The 27,238-nt window shown below is 35.9% G+C and overlaps 2 protein-coding genes across 2 annotated transcripts; one reads left to right on the top strand and one right to left on the bottom strand.

Moving 5' to 3' along the window:
• Nucleotides 1–3,300: 3,300 nt before the first annotated feature.
• LOC121258981 (dehydrin Xero 1-like) lies at nucleotides 3,301–4,331 on the bottom strand. Its single transcript, XM_041160445.1, has 2 exons — nucleotides 3,949–4,331; nucleotides 3,301–3,847 (listed from the first exon to the last, which is right to left on the bottom strand). Exons 1-2 carry the CDS (start codon nucleotides 4,261–4,263, stop codon nucleotides 3,617–3,619), a joined length of 546 nt encoding a protein of 181 aa, XP_041016379.1. The 5' UTR covers nucleotides 4,264–4,331; the 3' UTR covers nucleotides 3,301–3,616.
• A 9,133-nt stretch (nucleotides 4,332–13,464) lies between these two features.
• LOC121260906 (periodic tryptophan protein 1 homolog) lies at nucleotides 13,465–26,196 on the top strand. Its single transcript, XM_041162983.1, has 16 exons — nucleotides 13,465–13,719; nucleotides 19,781–19,980; nucleotides 20,355–20,434; nucleotides 20,520–20,618; nucleotides 20,786–20,909; nucleotides 21,661–21,719; nucleotides 21,810–21,875; nucleotides 22,928–22,998; nucleotides 23,089–23,185; nucleotides 24,480–24,554; nucleotides 24,766–24,864; nucleotides 25,071–25,214; nucleotides 25,298–25,327; nucleotides 25,432–25,494; nucleotides 25,615–25,692; nucleotides 25,803–26,196. Exons 1-16 carry the CDS (start codon nucleotides 13,601–13,603, stop codon nucleotides 25,884–25,886), a joined length of 1,488 nt encoding a protein of 495 aa, XP_041018917.1. The 5' UTR covers nucleotides 13,465–13,600; the 3' UTR covers nucleotides 25,887–26,196.
• Nucleotides 26,197–27,238: the final 1,042 nt, after the last annotated feature.

Genomic DNA, 27,238 nt, shown 5'->3' with positions numbered 1-27,238 from the left:
TTTGTCTTGCTTTTTTATCGTTTTCACCCGTTCACCTTCATTTGCAGACCCACACCCCTTTCTTGCTCTGCAAACTCAGCCTCTCTCACATAGTTCGTTTCTCCTCTTCCTCTTCCTCTCCTCTGTAGCTCAGCCTTTCCCCTCCCAAACCCACCCTCCCTCTGCAGGTACACCTTGAGGGACTCCACGTAGTCCTCAAAGCCGAGGGTGGTCAGGGCCCACCGTAGATCGTCGCTTCTACCTCTAGAACTTGTCAGATGCCCCACCGGTGATGAAGCTTATGATGTATTTTATTTTCTTTGTGATGTATTTCATTTTCTTTGAGATCTATTTAAAGATCTATTAATTTTCTTTGAAATCATCGACGACATTCACCTCGGGAGGAAGCAGTGGGTCTGATTAGCTTGCTTGATTTATTCTCAGTGAAAAATGTAAAACTTTGTTGATTTCTTGGGGGCCTGATTAGCAGTGGGGAATCTGTTGAAGATCAACGCAAGATCGATGGGTTTTTGCAAGTAGCTCGTTCAAAATCTGTCGAAGATGGATGCAAGAGTGAATCCATCGGTGATCGGTTTCAACCAACATGAAAATTATCGAACTCGTTAGATGATCTGAACCCGATGAACCCGACTATTGTCGGGTGAATCCAATCAAGTCATGCGGGTTGATCGGCCCATCAGGCTTCTTGCACAGGCCTACTTGCACATCCATTTTCGTTAAAAAACACAAAGAAAAGAAAAGTGAGCATAATAGCGCACGTCCACCTTTGGTTCTTCCCCTTTAACTTCAACTCCCTCTTCCAAACAAAATAAAATGAGCCTTTTCCGCTTTTTGCAAATCCCTGAAGAAGCCCATTAGGTGGACGAAAAACCCTTGGCTTTTTGTTCTGGCTGTTTGCCCCACCAAGATAAGATAAAGTATTACTAAAGAGATTAGGGTTTGAAAGATGAAGAAGACGCGTAGAAGAAATGAAAAAGCTTTGCTTTTTGTTCCAATCGTTTCTGACATAGCCGAGCACTGAGCTTTTATTTTCTGACTTTGGCCCTCCTTCCTAATTCTACTTTTTATTTTTTATTTTTTATTTTTTATATAATTTCTTAAATGAGGCCAACGAGACAGCGACATCTGATACTGCCACATCAGCATATAATCGAGATCATAATTTTCTTATGTGTAATTTTTAATTTTTTAGAGAATAAATTTTTTATAATTTTTTTTGAATATATTTAATATTTTTTTATTATATTTACATGAGATTTTACTAAATTAATTATCTTCTATAACAAATTTTACAACATATTTTTCTCAAGTAACAAGTTTACAACGTTAAAATAAATTATCGTAATTATTTAGAATATAAATAATTAGATCTATGTATTACTATTATTAGAAAGAGTAATGATTTTACAAAATATTAAAATAGGAGAAAGATTTGACCTACGTGTAAAAGAGCAGATCCACCCCGCCTCCCTGAGTTAAAGTCTATTAAAATTATTAAACTCTAGGGGTGGATTAGGGGTAAAGAGAATTATGTCTGGGCTGGAAAAACTGATCCGATTGAAAATTTCGGTCTGGATCGGACTGAATCCTCTCCCGGTCGGTTTCGGTCCCAGATATTCGGATTTATAAATTTTAAACCAGACCATACTGAATCCCATATATATATTAAAATATTTTTAATAATTTAATACATTATTTTTATATAATAATTATATAATTTAATGATGTAATTTTTATATAATCTATTATCATTAAATATATAAAATATTAAATAATATATATTATCCATTAATAATATATCATAAATTTATGATCTAATTATTAATGAGACTAATGATAATATAAAGCATTTTTTGTATGTCCCACCATTAACTAATTAGTAACTAACATCTAGATATATGATCTAGTTTTTTTTTTTTTTAAATGATATATGTTCTAATTAAACTTATTAGATAAATTTTTTGTAAAATACCTAAGTTGCAAGTAAGTATAAAGTATATATGGTCAATGACAAATTGACAACTATTTATTAATCATTTACAAATTGAAAATTATTTATTAATAGTTTTCACATAATCTATTATTATTTACCATATAAAATATTAAATAATATATACTATAAATTTTTGTATCTTTTAATAGTTTTTTTTTCTATTTTTTTGTATGTTAATAATAATTTAGGTTGAAAATAGTCTCAAAATCATGACTTGAATCAAAACTTGACTAGTAAAGTTAGTTGGGCCGAAACTTACACTACAAGAAAAAAGAATGTAATGGATTATTTGTGATGAGAATAATTATTTGGGATAAAAATACTCATTTTAACAGGAAATAGTCATTTTCCCGAGAAATAACTAGCTACAAATAAATATTTTTCTTGTAGTTATAAAAAAGTGTCCATTTGGATAAGGGTCAGACTGACCGAACCGGACCAATTCACTAAGAGTGATCGGTCCGATTAAGTCCAAAAAACAATAGACTGAAAATTTCAGTCCATCATCTTGGGACCAGATAGGACTGATTTACACCTCTATTAATATATATATATATATATAGTAAGAAACTAATTTTTTTTAATGAAATGTAGTTTTATCTTAATTTATGTATTTTTAAATAAATCGATGACATTTTAGGATTGTTAGTTTGGATAGAGAGATAAAATGAAATAATTTTATATGAGTTTAATAAAATATTATTATAATATTATTTTCTAATATTATTATTATTTTAAGATCTGAAAAAATTAAATTATTTATTATATTTGATATAAAAATTTAAAAAAATTATAATTATAAAATGAAATAAAATATATCTTAAATCAAAAGAGTACCTTAGAGACGACGATTGTCTCTAGTAAAAGTTCAACCACCCGCGGTGTCTCTGTTTCCTGTCTCAACTATCCTATTCTATTTTGTCGTCTATCGGTCGCTCTCTCTCTCTCTCTCTCTCCCCTTCGACGGCCATGGGCCAATCTGCCACTCGGCATGGGACTCACTTTTATATCCAGATAATTGAAACTGGATTTGAACGTCTTTGGATCTGCTTAGAGCTGACTTTCACCGCACTTTCACTTTCATATCAATAGCGGAATATATATTATCTCCCCCACACATACGTAAAGCTTTCTCTAGTACATGAAAGTGTCTATCATGATTCTTCTGTCTATTACGAACTGCAGGACGATGGATGTGAAGAAGTCGACCCTATTAAAATCTTGAGATAAATTATATGGTACTTACACCGTAGTGTTCGTACGCAGTACCTGATCATCAACCACTACACTAAAAGGTAAAATAAAAATGAAAAATATGAACATGATATATTAATTAATTAATTAATTAACCAGAAACTTCAACAATATAACACTATTTAACCCAACAAAAAGCACTTAATAAAATACAAGATTGAACCGCATACGCTTATACATCCACCACCCCGGCCATGACCGGCCACTTATTAAACGCCTTATAGCAGGATCGAGTTCGATCGTAACCAAAACCCTTATGAACCCCTACCTAAACCCTGTAACACCGTCATGCATTTAAGCTACAAACAAGCATTAATAATTTTACATATAGCTCGCACACACAAGCACATATACACACATACACAAGAACTAGTACTGGTGCTCAGAAGTATGGTGGCCGCCTGGAAGCTTCTCTTTGATCTTTTCCATCACCCCCTTCCTCTCGTGAGGGTGTTGAACCTGCGTCTCTGTATAACCCGCTGTTGTTGTTGTTGCAGATGTCGCACTTCTGTGCTCCTTGTGCCCAATACCTGGTATCTTCTCCTTTATCTTCTCCTTCAGCCCCTTCTTCCTTCTCCCGCCTTGCCCGTCGTCCTCAGACTATATTATAAACACATTTCGTCGACAAAGAAAAGATTACAACAACAAAGACGATTAACCAACAAAGATTTTGAAAAAACAAAGTTAAAAGGAGGACTTACGGAGCTAGAGCTAGAGCTTCCAGAGCGATGAAGCTTGCCAGTACGGTCCCCGCCTTGGAGAGTGGTGGTCGTATCGAACCCACCCGCTCCGTACGTGCCTGCAGTGGTGCCGCTGTGGCGTATCGGGTTGCCGTATTCATCGGTTCGAATCACGGTGCCGTATTCATCTGTGCGTATCACGTTGCCAAATTCGTCTGTGCGAATCACGTTGCCGTACGCATCTCGGCGGATTACGTTTCCGTATTCATCGGTACTGAGAACGTTGCCGTACTCGTCAGTTTGGGATGCACCGTATGGGCTTTGGAAGTGTGCCATTATCAAGGAAATAAGCAGCAAGAAGATCAGAAGCGAGTACGCCTGAAGTAGGTTATGGATATGGATGACGAGTTTATAAAGGCGGGCACAAGCGTGGTAACCGGGCGACGTTGGAGACGTGGCACAAGCTGTCGTGCCCCTGCCACGTTACTATTCATGGCTACGTGGCGGTTTCAGAAAGCAGACAAATGTCTGACTGTGGTGACTTGAGGCAGGATTTGGTGGTGACACGTTGCCGCGTCCATGAATTTAACAGACCGAGTGTGAAGCCGGTTTGGAATTGAGTTAAGTTGAATTTAATATTTAAATATTTAAGTTTTAAATTATTAAACGAATTTTAATTCAAAATTTTTTTATATGTGAAATTCATAATATTTTTACAACTCAATATTTATTTATACATAGGATTCATAATTTATCTTGGAGCATTCTCAATGGCTTCTTTATTATATCTTTTAAAATACATCACCAAAACTTAATTTTTTCTATTTTATATACTAACTTTTACAATATATTAAAAACTAATGAAGCTGCTAATTTGGAAAGCCAACAACACATATCAGCAATTGGTAGCAGCTCAGCAAGAAATGAGGAATAATGTTCTAGAGGAAAATAGAGAAGAATACTCTAGTGTATAATTTTTGTCTTCTTGTACAACTATTGTTTTCCTTCTGTTGAGGTTGTTAGCTTGGGAGAAAATATAGAATCTTTACGTTAGCTATCATATTCTTTTGTAAGCTTATATAAATAGTTTTTGTATAGACATTTTATCAAGCAAGTGAAAGGAAACTTTCTTCCATACATTTCCATCGCCTAGCCCAGATTCTGTTGATCTCTTTTACATTTATTTGCATTTCTTACATGGTGTCAAAGCTCGGCTATGGAAGATCCTAACTCAGGCAACCAAAATAAAAACCTAAACCTAAACCCAAACACTCATGACCCAACCCATCCAAGCAGCCCATATTTTATTGGAAGCAATGATGGTACTAGCGCCATGCTTGTCACTCATAGCTTAGATGTCAGTAACTATTATTCATGGGCTAGATCAATGAAGAGGGCATCACGCATCAAAAATAAACTTGGCTTCAAAGATGGAAACCTATGTGAACCCACAGATCCAAATGATCCCTTTATGGAGCACTGGTTACACTGCAATGACATTATGATTACCTGGATACAGAATACCATGGCCATGGATATCAAGTGCAGCACTATATATGCCGAGACAGCATATCAACTCTGGCTTGAGCTAGAACAATGCTTTGATCAACAAAATGCACCTCTGATTTTTGAAATTAAGCAAGCTATTACCATGCTAATGCAAAACTAGGATGATGTAAGTGTCTATTTCTCCAAGCTCAAAACCCTTTTGGATGAACTTTTAAACTATGAAGCTATTCCTAGTTGTAGTTGTGGAGGTTTAAAAACTGTTATTCAAAATCAGTAGAGGGACTGGGTCATGAAATTCCTAATGGGCCTAAATGATTCTTACAAAGGAATCAAATCTCAAATCCTTTTAATAAAACATTTCTCTAGTCTTAATGAAGTATACTCTATAATACAACAAGAAGAAAAAAGGAGGGAAATATCCACAGAAGGATCTATCCATGATTCTATTGCTCTATTCACTAGAGGCAATTACAAAGAATGGGGTAAACCAACAATCCTACACAAAAGAGGGATAGATTCCACTGCACTTTTTGCAAGATTCCAGGGCACTCACTTGAAAGATGTTTCAAAGCTAATCCAAGCAAACCAGTTTGCTCTCACTATCAGATTCCAAGCCATACTACAGATAAGTGCTTCAAACTCCATGGATATCCATCAACTCACAAGTCTAATGGGAAGACCAGATTTGTTGTTAACCAAGCTACTGCATTTGCTCCTGTACAGAAAATGGTGAATGAAAAATCTCAAGTGTCCTTAAGCCAAAAGCAATGCTTGCAGCTTCTAGCTTTGCTTAAACCAAGCACAAATCCTTCACACTTGATTCCCTCAACCAATAATGTTCAGAGTATTGTGGCTTCTACCTCCTCTAATGGAAACATCCATCAAGTTTCTAGTATATCAACATGTTTATCTACCTGTTCTAAATCTTTAAATGTTCAGAACTACCTTGGATAATTGATACAGGGGCGACATATCATATGATCTATTCTGCCTCACTGTTTTCTACTTTTCAAACCAAAGTTTCCCATTTTGTTGTCTTACCTAATGGTGATCTAGCACCTGTTACTCAAATAGGTACAGTAAAAATCACAGACTCCTTAATTCTTCATGATGTTCTCTGTGTTCCTAGTTTTTCTTTTAACTTGATATCTACCAAAAAGCTAACTCAAACTCTCCATTGTTGCTTAATTTTCTTCCCTCATTTTTGCTACATTCAGGACCTTTTAGCTTGGAAAACGATTGGTATGGGTGAGGTTAGGCAAGGCCTATATCATTGCTGCAAGAGGAGGTCTGTTCTTCAGCTCTATCAGATGCCTTGATCAAATTAAATCTTCCATCTACAATTCCTGTTTATGCATCAGTCATCAATGATGATCAAAACTTTGACATTTGACATTATAGGCTAGGACACTCTTCTTATTCTGTTTTCAATATGGATGATGATGTTCAGTTTTCAAAATCATCTAGTGATAAGCTTTATTGCATATGTCCTCTAGCTAAGCTCCACAAGTTACATTTTCCTATAAGTTTACACAAAATAGAAAATGTTTTCAATTAATATACTGTGATATTTGGGGTCCTTGCAATGTCATAGGAAGTGATGGTTCTAGATATTTTTTTACTATTGTGGATGATTTTAGTAGATATACTTGGGCCTACATGCTAAAATTCAAATCTGATGCCACTAGCACAACTATTCAAAATTTGTGTCGTCATGGTAGAAACCCAATTTGAAACCAAAATGCAAATCATTCGAAGTGATAATTGGGTGGGTGGGTGGGTGGGTGGGTGGGTGGGGGGGGGGGGGGAGGGGGGGAATTCAATATGAGAGAATTTTATCTTAAAAAGGGATTATACACCAAAAGACTTGTGTTGAGACATCCCAACAAAATACTATTGTAGAAAGGAAGCATCAGCATATTCTAAACACTACTAGGGCCTTGAAATTCCAAAGTGGCATCCCTCTAAAGTTTTGGAGTCACTGTGTTTTAACTGTTTTGCATCTCATAAACAGAACACCTTCACCCATATTAAATGGTAGAAACCCAATTTGAAACCAAAATGCAAATCATTCGAAGTGATAATTGGGTGGGTGGGTGGGTGGGTGGGGGGGGGGGGGGGGAGGGGAATTCAATATGAGAGAATTTTATCTTAAAAAGGGGATTATACACCAAAAGACTTGTGTTGAGACATCCCAACAAAATACTATTGTAGAAAGGAAGCATCAGCATATTCTAAACACTACTAGGGCCTTGAAATTCCAAAGTGGCATCCCTCTAAAGTTTTGGAGTCACTGTGTTTTAACTGTTTTGCATCTCATAAACAGAACACCTTCACCCATATTAAATGACAAAAGCCCCTATCAAGTTTTATTCAAGAAGAAACTTGATTACAACCATCTTAAGGTGTTTGGCTAAACAATTGGGTGTGGGGGGGGGGGGGGGGGGGGAATTCAATATGAGAGAATTTTATCTTAAAAAGGGGATTATACACCAAAAGACTTGTGTTGAGACATCCCAACAAAATACTATTGTAGAAAGGAAGCATCAGCATATTCTAAACACTACTAGGGCCTTGAAATTCCAAAGTGGCATCCCTCTAAAGTTTTGGAATCACTGTGTTTTAACTGTTTTGCATCTCATAAACAGAACACCTTCACCCATATTAAATGACAAAAGCCCCTATCAAGTTCTATTCAAGAAGAAACTTGATTACAACCATCTTAAGGTGTTTGGTTGTTTAGCCTTTGCTACAACCATTATTAATGGAAGGCACAAGTTTGATGTTAGAGCAAAAAAAATGCATGTTTACAGGGCATCTCTTTGGAATTAAAGGATACACTTTGTTGGATCTTGAAACTAAGAAGATTTTTATCTCTAGGAATGTTGTTTTCTATGAAAATATTTTTTCCTACAAAGAAATTCTCACTAATATTCAAACCCAACTAGATCAAAGAAATGTTAGTTTCACTCAAGTTCCTACCAGTTTTACACAACTTGCCCCACAAGAAGTAGAGACAAATACTCAAACTGAAAGAAATCTCTGATCAAGGTGAACCTGATAGTGACTTCCAAAATCCTCCTACCCATGATTCTACACCAAATACCACATCTGTAACTCATTTACCTCGCAGATCAATAAGAACTGGAAGGGCACCTCCTCACTTGCAGGACTTTATTTGTCAACAGCCGATCTCTCTTTATCTATCTCAAGCTTTGGACAAACAAAATGGCCAAAACTTCTCAAGTAATCCTTTTCCTCTCAGTGATAGTATTTTCTATGAAAAACTATCCACTGCACACAAATGCTTTATTTTTTCTATTACCTCTCAATCTGAGCCTAAAAATTACTAAGAAGCCAACAATTATCCCAACAATTATCCTGAATGGTGTACAACCATGAGAGTTGAGATTGAGACTCTTGAACATAATGACACTTAGATTTTAGTTGATTTGCCTCCTGATAAGGAAGCTATTAGGTGCAAGTGGGTGTATAAGGTTAAATTCAATATTGATGGGAGTGTGGAGAGATTTAAGGTAAGACTAGTGGCAAAGGGGTACACTCAACAAGAAGGTCTCGATTACCATGAGACCTTCTCACCCAAGGCTAAACTAGTTACTGTAAGAATCTTGTTAGTTGTAGCAACAATAAAATAATGGAATATTTACCAATTTGATGTGAATGATGCATTCTTGCATGGTGAGTTAGATGAAGAAGTGTATATGGAACTCCCTCCTGAGTATTCTAATGGTAATAGCAAGAGGGTGTGCAAACTTGAGAAAAGTTTATATGGATTGAAGCAAGCATCATGATAGTGGTACTCTAAGCTGTCCAAATTCACTGTCGAACAAGGGTACACTCAATCTAAAACTGATTACAATTTATTCACCCAGAAGACCAACAGTTCATTCACAACTATTTTAATGTATGTAGATGATATTATTTTAAAACTGGTCACTTCATGACAAGTTTAGAGTCATGGATTTGGGAAAGTTGAAGTACTTTCTTGGGATTGAGGTGGCCAGGTCTGAGCATGACATTCACATATGCTAAAGGAAATATGCTTTAAATATTCTAAGTGATTCAGGGACTATTGGTTCTGCACCTGCTAGGATCCCTATGGACCAAAACATAAAGTTAAGTAAAGAAGAAGGAAAATTGCTCCCAGAACCAACACTTTACAGAATGTTGGTTGGTCGTTTGCTATATCTAATAATAACAAGACCAGATATTTCATATCATGTCCAGTTATTGAGCCAATTCATGGATAGTTCTTGGGTTTCACATTTACATGCAGCACATAAAATTCTAATATACATTGAAAGAGCCTTAGGCTAAGGGTTGTTTTATCCTATAAATTCAAAGCTGCAGTTACATGGATATAATGATTCAGATTGGGGTGTCTGTCCTGATACCAGAAAATCTATGATAGGATATTGTGTTTTGATTGGAGAGTCATTGGTGTCTTGGAAGTGAGAAGCAACAGGTGGTTTCTAGGTCCTCTTTTAGAGAGGCAGAATATAAGGTTATGACAAATCTGTGTTGTGAATTAACTTGGCTTAGATATTTGTTTGAAAACTTGCAGGTAACACATTCTCAAGCTGTCATTTTATATTGTGACAGCAAGTTTGCTATGCATATAGCCACAAATCATATCTTTCATGAAAGGACCAAGCACATAGAGCTTAATTGTCATCTAAACCGAGGTAAAATACAAGATGGAAGCATTGTCACAAAGCATGTTCCGAGCAAATCATAGATTGCAGACATGCTTAGCAAAGTTTTGGATTCTCAAAGTTTCTACTCATGTATGCTGAAGAGGGGAGTAGTGTATATCTACTCTCCATCTTGCGGGGGGCTATTGAGAACTAATGAAGTTGTTGATTTGAAAAGCCAACAACACACATCAGCAATTGGTAGCAGCTCAACAAGAAAGGAGGAATAATGTTCTAGAGGAAAATAGAGAGGAATATTCTAGTGTATGATTTTTTGTCTTCTTGTAAAGCTATTGTTTTCCTTTTCTGTTGAGGCTGTTAGCAAGGGAGAAAATAGAATCTTTACGTTAGCTGTCATATTCTTTTGTAAGCTTATATAAGCAGTTTTTGTATAGACATTTTATCAAGTAAGTGAAAAGAAACTTTCTTCCATACCTTTTCCATCACCTAGCCCAGATTCTGTTGATCCCTTTTACATTTATTTGCATTTCTTACACAATATACCATACATCAGCTTATCTATTTTTTCTTTATATCATTTACATATTATCCTTTTTAGTATTTGTTATTCATTTCAAATATTTTCTCTAACTATCAATGATATCCTCATATCTTTTGATATTTGCAATATCTCTCCATATACAATGTCATATAATTAATTTCTATTTTAAATCAATCCAAATTTATAAGCTAAACCAAAATATAAATTGATTCAAAAAAGAGAGAGAGAGAGAGAGATTATATTGGAGTGGGATTACTATAGCAACGTGTATAATAAAGATGAAATACAAAATTCATTGGAATTGACTGTTGAGTAACTTTCTTTATATTTTACAAAAAAATGTATTTTACAATGGCTAATGTATTTTACAAAAGCCATTGTGAATGCTCTAATATTTTAATAAGCAGCTCAACTAACTAGATTGTGCGCAAAAAAGTTGGCACTTGTATGAACTTTTTGAATAGATTATGAGGAAATTTTGTTTAGAGAGAGAGAGAGAGAGATATCCTTGATGATAAGTTGTTTTGGGTGAAGATGATAATGTCCAGAGAGTCTCCAGCCTCTAGAATAATGTTATCAAATTAATTTCGAGCTTAAGTTTTTTTTAACTGCGAGTAAAGCTAGTTTAATTTAGCTTCACCATTCATGAAGGCTCGTTTGGATCATATTTGGCTGTCCATGCATAGAAATATGATGATGTTATTTCTAATGGTTGCAACAAGTAAAGTTGTATTGAATTTGATTATCTTAGGGCATTTGAGGTAGCTTTTCATGCATTCATCCATCTTATCCTCGAGAAAGGAAGCATTATCATGTGTCCCCTTCAGAGAAAATAGATAGCAAAGAACTATCTCTCAGAGAGAGAAAGATGCAAGGTGTGTCGGGCTACATCATATGGAGTTAGTGGTGGAACCAGCAATTGTGTCGAGGGGGCTCAATTTTTTTATTGTGCGACACATTTTTGTAAAGAGTAATACTATATACAATCATAGTGTGTGCAAGTTCTACATATTTCATTTGAAAAAAAAATGAGGTTCACCATTAAAAAATAATTTTTTTCATGTGGATTCTATTTCCTAAATTTATCTACTTTTTAAAGGGAGTGGGTGAGGTTTGCACATCCTATGACTGCCAACATCATTTCTCTTATGTAAATTAAGAAAAAAGATTGAAAAATCATAAATGCATAACTGCATATAAAATTATATTTTAGTAATTTGCTACATATGCATTGAAATAAAATTATGAAAACACAACTTAATATATATTTTAGATTTTGACGATAATATTTCCTGGAATAATATTTATCCATTATTATTTTTGTAATGAAATATTTAGAATTTATTTTCTTTATATAAACTATCAAGGGATCTTTTAGAATGCCCTCTTTTATTGTAGTATGTAAGCTACTATATCAGATTTTGTGCAAAATCTAGATATTTTCGTATCACTTATAAACCTATAATGCTATAATTGAGAGTTTAAATAAATTCTTTTCTTTCTCAATGAAGTCTAGAGAATAAAATCTTTCAACTATTTTTTATATAGATCATCAACCTTAAATAATTTTTCTTGTATTTTTACTTTGGATTCCATATAATTAAGAAGCTCAATTTTGTATAACAAGAAACTTTAGGATACATATTTATAAGCTTATTATTTTTTTTAAAATTAGTTTTAATTTTAATTTTGGAGAGACCACATCCTTGAAATTAAATAATCTATAGAAAGTAAACAAAATTTTGGGACTATAAGAAAAAAAATTGGAGAGAAGTGTTTCTAGATATATTGATATTTTAGAGAGTATATGGAGATTATAAATTTTTTTGGAGGGATATTTTTTATATTTATAAAATTATGTATAAAATCTAAGAGGTATTTTGTGTTTTCAAAAAGTCTGGGAGGGGCCTTCAAGTCCAACGTGGGTCCGCAACTGAATGAAGTGACTTTTTGCAAGGTGTGAGATGCTGGATTTAAGGTTTACAAAGATAATTGGTATGAAATAAGACCAATGCCAGGAGCCCGATTTGGGATTTCCCTTTTTTTGTCCGATTGGATATTTTATTTTTTTTTAGTTTTTTTTACTTAATAATTAAGAAAATATTATTTAATAATATTATGATTTTTTTTATTTTTTTAAAAATATTTAAAAGTATTAAAAAAATAATGTGAAAAAATAATTTTAAAGAATAAAAAAAAAACTAAAAATCTAGCATTTTTCATGGAATAATGATAGATAGTCATGAATTATAAATGATACACGCTTTTTTTTTTTAAAAAAATATAGCCTATTCTTAAAAAAATTAATTTTTAAATGGATCTTATATTTATTTATTTATTTAAAAAAAATACATAATATTTATAATTTTTATGATTGTAAATATTATTTCTTATTAGCATGATAAATCGCAATTAATGATGAACGGCAATTCAAGGTTTGTAGTATGTACTCTTACCGAAAGGGAAAAAAAAAAAAGGCAATGATCAACCAATATTTAAAAATAAAATGAAATGAGGCCAAAGAAAAAAATAAATAATTTTTTTTTTCTTAAAAAGATAAAATTTTATTCAACATCTAAAAGTTGACACTGCTATCTGTTCATACTGAGATAAGAATGAGTAAATATAGCACACGACATTAATTTTTTATTTAAAAAAAGAAAGATTTATTGTCCATGAACGAAGGGAAACCTTGGCTCAATTGAAATAGGAGTAGGATAATAACCTAACCTCGAATACTCTTAGCCCGTGTCCCCGATTACAAGAAACGCACTACCAAACAAATTACAGTGTTCCCCTAAAACCCCATTCACAAAAACCGTTTCCCACCGAATGTGAAGAGAAGCAGCGGACGACAGCACCGCCTTTGGCTGCCATTAGCTCTACCTCTTAACTTTCTCGTCGCATATAGAGATTCCAATATAATAGTATATCGAATAGGACAGCAATGATATCTTCCATTGCTTGGTTACCCAGGGGCGCCGCGAATCCTGTGCCCAGCGTGGCCGATCCTCCTTCCAAAGAAGAAATCGAAGAGATGATTAAGTCCGGCGCTTTGGAACCAAGGTCAGTTACTTTAATGGCGACGAACTGGATTTAGCTCTATTTTAATCCTTGGTTTTACTTCCAAGCCTTGCGTGAATTGAAGTTCAGCGGCTACATTTTCGCTTCGTGAAATTACACATTCGTTTGTTTTAGTTCGTTGTATAGGTAGATGGAATAGGGAGGAGGCACGAAGTAGCAAAACATTTTATGTAAATTGATCAACTTTATCTTTTTAGACAATAGCTAAGGTAGAAAACACGGCTAGGAGGCGATAATTGTTTTGTAGTAATGTAGAAGTTGCATTGCAGTAGAGTCAACTTGTTTTAGAATTTGGGTTTTTAGTTTTTTTTTTATAAGTAATTTGGGTTTTTAATTGGAGCCCTGCGTTGTATAATACAATCAAATCAGCAAGAAAGAAGGAAATGTGTGAATTTTTTGGAGCTAGCATGGACCTGCTCACTGCCTTGCACAAGTAGTAATTAAAAGAGAGCTTTTATTGATTGATTTCAAGCTAGTGTTGCACAACAACCTCCCAAACACCCCTAGTTGTTGGCTCAAGTGGTAAGGGCCTTTGTCTTGGCGGTATGCTCCTTCCATCTCTATGCTTTGAACTCTTGGGTACAAACAAATTCTAAGGGCCATGTCCATTGGTGAAAAGCCAATGATTTACTTGATTTTTGTTATGGAGGTACTCAGGTACATTACATGGGTTAAAGACATGTCGCATTGGCATAGTCTCTGAGATTCCTCGTCATAAAAAAACCCAAACTCCAAAACAAACCAATTCTATTGCAATAACGTTGTTACCACCTGCCTTAGACAATCCCTTAGGAAAATGAAGAAACTCCTCTTTGCTTCACTCAAATAGCATCAGCAGCAAATAAACCTTGCAATGAAATAATTCTACTTGATTTTTGTTACGTACACGAGAATTGAAAGGGGTGCTAAACAAAGTAGCTGATGCATTTTCATAAAAAATCATGTGGATGAATTAGTAGCAATCTTGCTACTAGTGCCTTTAGGGTTGGATGTGATCAAAGAGGAAGTTTGGGAAAAGCCTTCTTTGTCGCAGCTGATGTGTTTGTTTGAGGGAGAAGCACTTGGTCCTTGGAAATCTTGGGATAAAGTGTTATTTTTACTGGATGGGAGTGATTGGACAAGTGAAGGAGTTTATAACAAATTGCAAGGTTTTTCGGAGGCACAGTGAAGTTGGTGGGATTGCTGAGGCCATTGCCCGTTCCTTTACAACCATGGACAGACAACTCTCTGGATTTCATTACAGTGCTACAACCATCAAGAGAGGGAAGACGGCCAGGTTTGTTGTTGTAGATCTGTTCCAAAAGCATGACAATTTTACGCACTTATCATATCCGTTTACTTCATTGAGTGCGACCCAAATACTTTTTGCAGAGATTTTCAAGATACATCATATGAAATCTATCATGTGTGATCACGATCTTACATTTACAAGTGCTTTTTGGATGGAAAATTTTTGGTTTCAAGGGACTTGTTTAACTTCTTGTCATCCCCAAACTGATGGGCAAACTGAAATAGTCAACAACTCAACAAGATGATCGAGCTGTGTCTTTGGTGATTTACAAGTGATAAGCTGTGAGAATGGGTACAATGGCCGCCTTGGGGCTGAGTATTGGCACCATACACGTATTCATTCTTCAACCTCAAAATCCCCATTTGAAGTTGTATGGGGTTTACTTCCCTACTCTCTTACCATTTGTTGTGGGTACTTAATCATTAATAGAAAGGAATTGGTTGCTCGATGGCATTCATGATCATTTGCGGTAATCCCAAAATAGGATGAAGAAATATTTTGATAAGGGACACTAGTAATGGGGGTTTCAAAAAGTGATGGGTGTTTCCTGTCTACAGTCTTATCATCATAAATTGTTATCCTTAAAGAAGAATCTTAAGTTGTCCCCTAAACTTTTTGGACCTTAAAAAGTTCTTCAAAAAACTGGTGAAGTAGCCTACTAATTGGAGTTACCAGCTGGAAGTAAATTTGTTTTTGATCGGTAAACAAAATTTTATTTATCATAAGAATAGGTATAAGCCCAAGTATACGGGACATATACAAGAGCATCGCTTGAGCGTGCTAGTTCAGTGACAAGAAATTCATGAAAACTCATTCCATTGAAATCAATTACAACTGACCAATGAAGTTAAGTATTGGAAAAAACAATATCCAAAGCTCTTCCATTGATCACTCTTGATCTTCCAGCTGGAAGTAAAACTCATCCTGTTTTCCATGGTTTGGTTCTTAAGAAAAAGTTGGGTGCTACTGCTATACCTCAAGTTGATTTTCCAGGTATCCATAAAGGCAAAGGTAATTTGCTCCCTGTGCCTCAAGCCATTTTGGATCATCATTTATGTAACAAAAAACAAGAAGTACTAGTCTAGGCGGTGATAATTGTTTTACAGTAGCAAAGTAGTTGTATTGCAGTCAAATCTGTGAGTTTGGTTTGGGTTTTTATTGAATTCCTTTATTTATGAATTGTTTAGCCGAATAGGAGAATAGGTTTCAGTGCAACACTAGTTTTATATTGGTTTCTGAGTAGAAGTGTCTTAATTAGATTTTAAATAGATTAGAGGAGCATTTCTAGTAGGAGAGGTCTTATGTCACAGGCATATATAAGCATGTACAGCATAATTGAAATCAGTTGATATAAGTTCTCTTTTAGTTGCTGCTCGTGAGAATTGATGAGGAGATCTGGGTTCCTTCTCAAGCATTTTCTGATTTTCCTATAGTTGAAGACTTGTTGCTCAATCTGTTACACAAGCATGTAACAGTGGATGATTTGCAGACTTCTTTGCCATTTGTTGCTGAATTTGCATGTTTATACTTTTTCCTGTTTATTGATTGGTCAATAACTATTAAGGTGATGTGTGGCAATAGTATCACCTTTAGACTAGAGCAATGTTGGTAAAATTGCTACGTGCATTTAAGTGCAAATGCTGTCTAGAGCCTAGGTATAAAGCACAAGTGTGCGCCTAATTGAAGTAAAGCGCACATTTTAAAAAATGATGCATAGATGGACTTATTTTTAATGCTCGACTCACAAGAAGTAGGATGGCTCGAGAGGGCTTTCAAAGCAATGGAGATCTGGAAAGCGTTAAAAGGTCTGGTGGGTGACAAAGCTCTAGGTCTAGATGCCTTTTCTCTGTCTTTCTTTCAAACTTGTTGGGAAGTGATCAAAGACGATATAATGGGGGTCTTTCATGAATTTCCTGAAAATGGAAGATTTGAAAAAAGCCTCAATGCAACCTTTATTGCTCTCATCCAAAAAAAAAAAAAAAAAAATGCCATATGTGGTAGGGGTAAAAGATTGTCCAACTAGCTCGGTGAGTGGGATGTACAAGATCAACTTGAATGTGTGGGCAAATAGATTGAGGATGGTGGTGGTGAAGTTAGAATCAAGCCTCAAAATGCCATTGTCAGATGTAGGCAAATCCTTGACTAAGTGCTTATTGCCTATGAATGCTTGGATAGTAGACTCAAGTTGGGATAGCTATGGCTTTTGTACAATCTAGATATGAAGATGTCCTATGACTGAGTAAATTGGAGATTCTTGCTTTACATGCTCGAGAGATGTGGTTTTGGTATGAAATGGTGCTCATGGATCCAATATTGTATCTCTACTACTTGCTTTTCTATCTTGGTGAATGACACACCGATGAGCTCCTTTAAAAGCTCCTGCGTCTTGAGACAAAGTGATCCTCTATCCCCGTTACTATTTATTTTACATAATGGAAGCTTTTAGCAAGATGATCTAAGGTATTGTGGAGGGTGGTTTCGTATCCGGATTCTTAGTGGGTGAGGCAAATATTGGTTTGCTCAACATATCTCATCTCTTATTTGCCGATGAGTTGATGACACCCTAATCTTTTGTGGGGCTAGCATGATCAAATTTGAACTTTGAGGGCTCTTCTTCTATGCTTCGAAGCCACTTTTGGATTGAATGTGAACTTGGCCAAATCAGAAGTAGTTCTAATGGGGGATGTTCCTAACGTGGAGAGTATGTCTTCCATTTTGGGATGCAAGATATCTCACTTGCCTATGAAATATCTTGGCCTCCCTTTGTGTGTTCCGTTCAATCCGAAATCAATTTGGGATGATGTGCTAGAAAAAATGGAGTGGAAATGGCTATTTGGAAGAGGATGTATTTACTCAAAGGTGTTTGGTTCACTTTAATTAAAAGTATCCTATCCAACTTGCCGACCCACTTCTCACTATTTTTGCTCCCCATCAGGGTGCCTCATTGCACGGAAAAACTTCAACATGATTCCTATGGGGGGATGAATGACTAGTATAAATTTCACTTGGTAAAACGGGCCACTATATGCTTCTTAATATCAGACACAGGATTTGGTATCCGGAATTTGTAGACTTTTAACAAGGCTTCTTTGGGTAAAATGGCTATGGAGATACCACCTAGAACCTTGTGAAGAATAAGTCATAGAATCGAAGCATGGGGAGGATGGTGTTCAAATGAGATGAGTGGGCTACATGGGGTGGGGCTTTGAAAGAACATAAAAAGAGGATAAGATACATAATTTGGGAATACCCGCTTTGAGGTGGGTGATGGATCTAAAATTAGATTGATAGGGCACTTAAGGAAGCTTATCCAGAATTATATTGTATAGCAAGAATGAAAGAAGCCTCGATTGGGGAATGTTACTTTCTTTAGATATGCCCAAAATTGGGAAGTTGATGCTTTTTCCAACTTCTATGAACTAGTGTACTCTACACATATAAGGGGGAGAGTTGAAGATTAGATTTCTTGGTGCCGCCCCTCTAAGAAAGGGAAGTGCACTGTCCACTCGTTCTACCAAGCCATGAATATGCATAATGCAAGTCCATTCCCATGGAAGAGTATTTGGAAGTATTTGGAAGACAAAGGCACTTCTAAAGACAATCTTCTTTGTATGGATGGCTTTCTTGGAGAAGTCTTCACACTAGACAACTTAAGGAAACACTGGAACATTTTCATGGATTGGTGTTATATGTGCAAAAAGAGTGGGGAGTTCGTTGATAATCTACTACTTCATTGTGAGATTGTTATGACCTTGTGGAATGAATTCTTTGCTCGAGTGGGATTATCTTGGTTGATGATGAGAAAGGTGATCGATCTCCTAGTTTCTTGGATAGGCCTTCAGGGCAATTCTCAAATTGCAGCAATATGGAAGATGGTCCCGATGGCCTATGGTATTATATTTGGAGGGAGAGGAATGAAAGAAGCTTCAAAGATCTAGACCGGTCAATGGATGAACTTAGAAATTTAATTGTCAATACTTTGATCTATTGGTTGATTGTAATTGATTTAATGGCATAAACTTTCATGAATTTCTTGTACCACTAAAGTAACATGCATAGGCGATGCTTTTGTACATGTCCTGCATACTTGGGCTCTTGCTTATTCTTATGATCAATTAAATTTTGTTTATCGGAAAAAAATTATGCATAATAAAAAGATGTTCATAAAATAAATTAAAAAAAAAGTTTTAAAAAACAAGATGGTAATATATTTAGCCTATTAGCTCAATTTATCAGATCTTCTGTATCAACTAAATACTTAGAATGATATTTGTATTTTAGTAAAAACAATTACAAAAGTCTGCTTTTCTGCACTTTAAGCTTACACAAAACCATCAAAAAGTGCTGCTTTGTGGCTTTGGCACTTTGGGCTTAAGCACGCTTTTACAAACATTGGATTGGAGAAATGATATGGTTCGGAAATGGCATGCTTTTCTGACATTTTTTTTTCCATATTTTAGAGACATTCAATTTCAAATTTTCAGAAAATTTACTGTATGTTGTCATCGATTTTGTTTATTTAAATGATGATGCTGATGCATTTTGGCAGAATTTAATCCAGAAAGAAAATTAATATAGATTATCAAACTGTTCTTGAAATTTGGATATATTTGGAGAAATATTTTTATTTCCTAGAGGCAAGAAAGGTTGATCTCGATCTTGTTCTCTGTGTTAGTCAAATTCTACCTATAAAAAAAATGTGTTAGTCAAATTCCGGGCTTTGTCTACTGATGAGGCTCTTTGGTAATGTAGTGGAGATGGTGACAGCGAGGAAGATGATGAAGATATGAATGTTGATGCTGCCAAGGAGGCTGATGAAGCTGCCCATGCATTGGAGGTGGCGGATGCACTTGGGAGAACTTCCAAAAACACAAATTCAGGGACCGGTTTTGATGATGTAACCAACAGTTTGAGGGAACTTGACATGGAACATTATGATGAGGAGGATGATGGTATCCTTCCTGCTTTAGTTCTTGGATTTCCTTTTTTTTTTTTTTTTTTTTTTTCTGTCTGTATTTTCCTTTCGAATTTTATTTTTACCTCTCTTCAAGAGGAAAGAGGGGGGGGGGGGGGGTGTTGGAGTTTGCTTTATGTTGGTGACGTCAGACTATATTATCAAAATTTAGATCAGCATTGGCCTTGAAGGATATTTATGAAATTGGGGCATTTGCACCAATTCATTGGTACCTGATTTTGCCAATGACATTATTTTTGTGCTTGTTCCTCGAAACAAATTTCATATTATATGTGATTGGTCCCAAAAACTAAAACAAAAGGCTATGTTGGATGTATAACAAGGACTTCATTTTCTCATGGCTTACCTCAGGCATTGAGTTATTTAGCACGGGTCTAGGGGACCTCTACTACCCAAGTAATAACATGGATCCATATCTAAAAGATAAGGATGTAAGTTTGATTCCTTCAGGTCTCTCCTTCTGTTACTTTTTACCCTTTTGATTCTAGAACGTCACTTTTTTTCTGGTCTTTCCAGGATGAGGACTCTGAAGAGGTCGAGGACATGACTATTAATCCAATGGATGCTGTCATTGTATGTGCACGTAGTAACCAGGATGATGTCAGTCATCTCGAGGCATGTAATATCTGAAAATATTCTCTCTCTCTCTCTCTCTCACACACACACACACACGCCCGCATGCGCGTGCCAGCCACCCATGGGAATCCCACCCCTCCAAAGCAAAAAAAAAAAGAATAACTTTCTTCAGGCACTCGCAAGTGATCCCCTTGATATGCTTACAGGTTTGGATATATGAAGAATCTGATGATGGGGATGCAAACATGTATGTTCACCATGATATCATCATTTCAGCGGATCCACTTTGTACTGCATGGCTTGATTGTCCACTTAAAGGTGGAGAAAAAGGTGGGACATACTGATTTTGGTTTAATTTTGGAGTTTATCCAATAGCAAATGTGCTTCTTTTTACATAATTTTTCTTCTGTCCCATTGAAATGAAGAGATGAATGTTAAAGGGTTGGTCAGGATTCAGATCTTATTTAATTTTGCTCTTCCATCATATCAAATGGCTTGAATTTGAATCTGACGGATAGTCATGAATGATTATAATTGGTATTTGGACTTGGGTAGATCCAGTCAGACTAAGATCTGAATCCCATGAAATAATATAGGTGCAAGTATGTTCATGGTTTAGTTACTTGAAATCAAAGTGAATTTCAATGTTCGTCTCTTTTGTAATTGTTAATTTTTTTTTATCTGAACTTGGTTGTCTTCAAAGTGAAGATTTGAATCCAGAATTTTATTTAATCAGTTTTTGACTGAAATCCAATTAAAACTGTCTTGACAGCACTTTCTTAAAAATGTTTCCCAATACTTGTATTGAAATTATAACCATTTTAACTGTTCAAGTCCAATCAAGTTTTCCACTCCGAGGTAAAATCAGAGTGGCCATTAAATTTTCTGCACCACATAAAGAACAATCCTTCTAGTGTAGCTGTTGATATGAAAACTGAACCCCTGTTATAACCAATTTTGTTGAAGTGAATTTTTTACATCATAAAGGATTGTGGTTATTGCTAGTATTTTGCATTTAAAGTTGGTTTGTTTTGTTATTTATTCATTTATTTTATATTTAAAAGCTTTCTTGTGTTGCCAGGGAATTTTATAGCTGTTGGCTCCATGGAACCTTCTATTGAGATATGGGACCTTGACATTGTATGTGGACTATTGATATTGATCTAATTAGACTAAAGGTTTTGTGATGTTCTTCCAAACCCAAATTTTTTTTCTCTCTCTTGTTTTTAGATTGATGAAGTACAACCATGTATAGTATTAGGTGGCATTGCTGAGAAGAAGGGGAAAGGAAAGAAGGTTTGTCACTGAATTCCTTCCAAGATGATGCCAGTATAGTGTTCCCATGTAAATGATATTTCCTCTGATGTTGCTTAATACTTGTAGGCTTATTGCATTTATGGTATTATGCGGTTGTAAACTTCACCCAACTTCTACCCTTAATTTTCTCCATGTTGTAGAGATGAAAATGTTTCAAAGGCTAAAAAGATTGAAAAATTGCACCCGTGAATGTGCAACCTAATGGTCAAACAGAGGGCCTGAGATGAGCTGTAGACTCAGACATCTTGAGTTTGATTCTGTACTTGGTGTTCTTCTAGATTACCTGATACACCGTTATGACAGGTAGGGTGGTGTATCCGGGGTTTACTCCCTAGTGGTACGGTCCAAACAGTCTTACCTTAGTGAGGTTCCATGTCATAAAAAAGGAAAAATAATCTCCTCCCATATATTCTATCAAGAGCTAATTTAAACTGAAAATTTTATCATAACAATTCAAGAGATCTCAATCCTTGGGAGAATCCTGAAAGTATTTGTCAAAAATTTTGAAAGCATCTATCTTTGTACAAAATGGGATATCAACTGTCTGATGGTGTTTCTTTTAAGCCTTTTTTAAGTCATGTTGGTTGTAAAAATGGGCATGTCTACCTACTTATAAAAAAAAGGGGGGCATGTCTACCTATTGACTCCAACATGTCTCACAAGCCTCTAATTTTGGATAAATATTCTTATGCACCAATAGATGTTAAAGTTCGATTTTATGAGACTGGTTCGGTTTTATCTAATAAAGAGACAAGTATTAGAGTAAAGAAAAGTTAAATCAACTCATTATAGAAAGCATACCTAGAAAACCTTCATTCCGATAATAGAAAATGAAGGTTTGTTTTCTAGGTATGCTTTCCATCTCAACATAATATATTTTATTATACCTGCTAAATATACTTGCACCCCCGGGATTAGTCGGGACTTTGTTCTCAGACACCCACTGCCAATAAAAAAATATATATACCTGCTAAATATATACTTTATTTTTTAACTTCTGTTTACCAACTATATTACATGCTTTTTGTTAGACATCAATCAAGTACAAAAAAGACAGTCACAAAGGTCCAGTGCTTGGTCTTGCTTGGAACAAGGAGTACAGGTTACCCCTCTGCTACTGTTTGGTCTTTAGTTGCTTCATTGGGCCTATGTGTGTATATTGGATAAATTCTCTGTTTTTCTTAAAAATCAGGAATATACTAGCTAGTGCAAGTGGTGACAAACGAGTTAAGATTTGGGATGTGGCTGCTGGAAAATGTAATATTACTATGGAGCATCATACTGATAAGGTGAGAATTATAACTTAGTTGTGTATATTTTCTACTCGTTATGTAATTGGATGACATTTGTTGTTATCCACCATAGCAGTAGTATAGGTATTATCATAGAAGCTCCTCTTTGTAGTGGATTGAGGTGATGAGGTTAGACAATAATGTATGCCCAAGGTGTTGGATTCCTCCACCATAAGTGAGTGTATATTAATGAAATTGGGGTACCGTCCTTTTATTTTATTTTTTTAAAAAGAACTGGACAATTATTGGATAAATTTAAGTGTGATAATCTTGGGTTCTTGAAGCCAAATCCTCCTTAATTGTAGCTAGGTTAAAGATCTAAATCGGTAGGGTCGCAGGTTAGTAAACTAGTTCAAACTAGACAACCTTCACTCCGTACAGATCTTGATTGAATGCAATGTTGGAAAGTTTTTTTTAATGCTACCCTTCTAGGACTAATTAATTCAAAAAAATGAAATCAATCAGCAATTAGTAAGATACAAACTGGCGCCTGTAATACAAATCAAACATAATTGACAATAATTATAAAACCATTCTAATTTGGGACTTAAAGAGCTCGGGGATGACTGGAAGAGGTACCATCATCGAGATGCTAGAAGCCCTCATGCATTATGGTCACCCATTGTCATTCTCATTCCAAAGTGTGGCACATCAATACATGCAGAATTCAGGTTCTAATATGCGTGTTTGGTTGCAAGTGGTTATAGGATTTACATTCCATTTAGTGTATAATATATAAAGCTTTGTCTGAACCCCTAGGGGTGGTTGCTCAAGTTGTAAAGGCCTTGGTCTTGGTGGTATGCTCCCTCCATGTCTTAAGATTCAAGTCCTCTTGGGTACAAACAATTTTTAGGGGCCATCGGACTGGGGAACTTCCTCTTGAATTATCCGAGGTGCACTTGCGAGAAACTCCTTGCCGAGGGCCTATGCAACTTTGGGATTAGTCGGGACTTTGTTCTTGGACACCCAGTGCCAATAATTATATATAAATATATATATAAAGCTCCGTCTGTCAAATTTTTGCACTCAAAATATGGTCAGGGAAAAGCTAAACACAAACTAATTAGTATATTTATGAATCTGCTTGTATGAACAAACGCAAGCTACTTGCCCATAATTGAGTGGTATTCTGCATTGTTGCAATGTTAAAGTGTTAGCATAAACTGGAATGCTTGACTTTTTTGAACCACATCAGACACTATCAATACAACCAAACGAAATTCTTGATGATCTCCACACAGATGAGTCTACTGAGTTTATATGTTTACCTTCTTCCTCCTATCCTTTGCAGGTTCAAGCAGTTGCATGGAATAATCATGCAGCACAAGTTATTCTTACTGGATCTTTTGATCGTTCAGTGGTCATGGTAATAAAGCTTTGACTTGAAATTATTTTTTATATTATCTTTAACGCTATAGTCATAGCTATTTCCATTGAACACGTGTGCATCTACATAGCCTCTAATGGAGGATTTGCGGTGACTCAAGCTTTGACTTGGACTTTTTTTTTTTTCTTCCAGTTCTTGTTGCTTTGATGATAAAATGATCTGATGTATATTTCATATTTTTGCATTGCAGAAGGATGGGAGAATACCAGCACATTCTGGTTATAAATGGTCGGTCACAGCTGATGTAGAAAGCTTGGCATGGGATCCACACAGCGAGCACTCATTTGTGGTGAGTGCTTCAGCCTATCTGTAACCACCTTCCCATTGGTGATTTCATTTTTTTTCTTTTTTTTCTTTTTTCTTTTTGAAGAAGAGAAATTCATCTTTGTGTGAGGACACTGTTATTGTTTCTAGAGAATTTTAGGCAGATCTTAGTTTTGGTTAGAGAGGTTGTATAACAAGATCAATTAAATAATCATTCAAAGATCCTCTCAGGTGAGTCTTGAAGATGGTACTGTCAAAGGTTTTGATATCAGGGCTGCCAAGTCTGATGCTGCTTCTGAGTCAATTCCAAGTTTTACTCTCCATGCACATGACAAAGCTGTTTGCACAGTCTCTTATAATCCTTCAGCACCTAATGCAAGTACCCATCTTTTCTTTTTCTGCCTCGCATAGTCATGTCTGTTACTTTATTAACTTCCTCTGTGCAACTTTTCCTACAGCTTCTTGCAACTGGATCTGAGGATAAAATGGTAGTTTTATAATTGTTATTGTTGTGAGATAATTTATTATTTCACACGGGCACTTTCTAAACCCTGCAGATTGTTAATGTTTTGTGCTTTTCCATTGCATGCAGGTGAAGCTTTGGGATCTGTCAAACAATCAACCTTCTTGTGTTGCATCCCAGAATCCTAAAGCGGTAAGCGATAATCCTAATTTTCTTAAATCTTATGTCGTGAGGTAAATAAGCCTCTGGTAGACTTTGTTTTACCGTTACCACTCTAGATAGATTCTCATGCTTTGTTCCGGGTAATGTCAGGGAGCTGTCTTTTCCATTTTCTTCTCAGAGGAAAGCCCCTTTTTGCTGGCAATAGGAGGTTCCAAGGGAAAACTGGAAGTGGGTGTAAAACAATTCTTGACAATTTGTTATGAAGTTGGTTTATCCACTCCAATATATTTTTGTGAAAGTTGTGTAACTGATAATCAATGGTCATTGAAAATTTTCAGGTTTGGGACACATTATCTGATGCTGGGGTCGCTAAAAGATTTGGGAATTACGGAAAGCAGAAGATATCTCAATCCAGGTCTTGATGTTATTATATTGGAAGATGAAAGTGGTTTTCAAATTTTTCCCAGTTAAGCGAAGAGGTTGTCACTGGTGTAATTTTTATTTGTTACTTTTATTTTTCTGAAGGAGGGCATTGCTACGCGTAATGTTCTCAATTTTGAGATCTGTACGGCGCAGATTATCTCTTGATCTTTTCTAACCTCCCAGTCTCCTCCCCTTTCTATATCTTTCTTATTGGGAGATGTATTTAGTAAGTATAAGCATAGGGATTTTTCAATTTTGGTATTGCATCTATGCTTGAGAATTAAAAAAAAAAAAAATGTAATGTTGGTATTATGACTTATAAATTATATATGAATCATCGAAAGGGGCGGAGAATGGTTCTTGACTTTGTTTGTGAAGAGAGCTTGTTACAAGCCCAGCATGAGAAAGGGAAATTTGACTCATTTCGAGGGTGAGAGCCTCCAGAAGAAGAAAATTGAGAATAAATAGAGAGAAGAAATTGATAGTTTGTATTCTGATTTCGCATAAGGAGGGGTTCCCTCTACACTGGAAAGCTTTATGCTTCTCGTTGTAACCACCTATTGAGTAAAAAAGGGAGCTACAGTGCTCCATACAAAGAAAAATAACAAACACGACGACGAGCCTAATGGACTGAACTCAACTAGATAGTGTGCAGAGCCTGTACATAAGCTGCTAATGGGTAGAGACCAACTCACCTCTACTCTTTATTGGACTCTTAACTCAACCCTTAGGCAACTACTTAATAAAGTATTTAAGACCAACCACACCTGGCCCAAGGCCCACAACCCATTACCACAGATGCCCTAATTCAATCAACCCATCCATCCTTCTCATCAGATCACATTCCCCTTCCTTGAGCCATTCTTCCCTTCAGCTGTTGTTGGTGCCTTGGTCCCCTTCAGCAGTGGAGATTTCGCCGTATAACAATACCCCTCCTCAAAAACACCTTGCCCACAAGGTGTGGGAAGGTCATCTTTAGCTTGTAAAAATTTTTTCAAGTCGCTTCATTTCTTTCTTGTCCCTACCAATGTATTAACAGTTCCACCACAATCGATTGTTGATAGGCCTCACACGGCGTTCTAACACCTCTTTTGGTTCTGGCTGACCCACGTCGTGGTTGTTCATAGGAGTAAGCACCATCGTAGCCACCACACGATCTCCCAAATGCTTCTTGAGTTGGGAGATATGAAAGACTGAGTGAATCTGAGTCGTGGTGGGAAGCTTCAATCGATATGCGACCTCCCCTACCTTGCTATCGATCTGGAAAGGCCCAAAGAATCGGGGAGCAAGCTTCTGATTCCGCCGCTATGCCACTGAAGATTGACGATATGTCTTGTCCCTGGAGCCTCAA

The sequence above is a fragment of the Juglans microcarpa x Juglans regia genome, chromosome 4D (assembly GCF_004785595.1).
Source record: "Juglans microcarpa x Juglans regia isolate MS1-56 chromosome 4D, Jm3101_v1.0, whole genome shotgun sequence".
NCBI lineage: Eukaryota > Viridiplantae > Streptophyta > Magnoliopsida > Fagales > Juglandaceae > Juglans > Juglans microcarpa x Juglans regia.
Note: the sequence above shows the minus strand (reverse complement) of the source record. Positions and strands in the feature narration are given on the sequence as shown.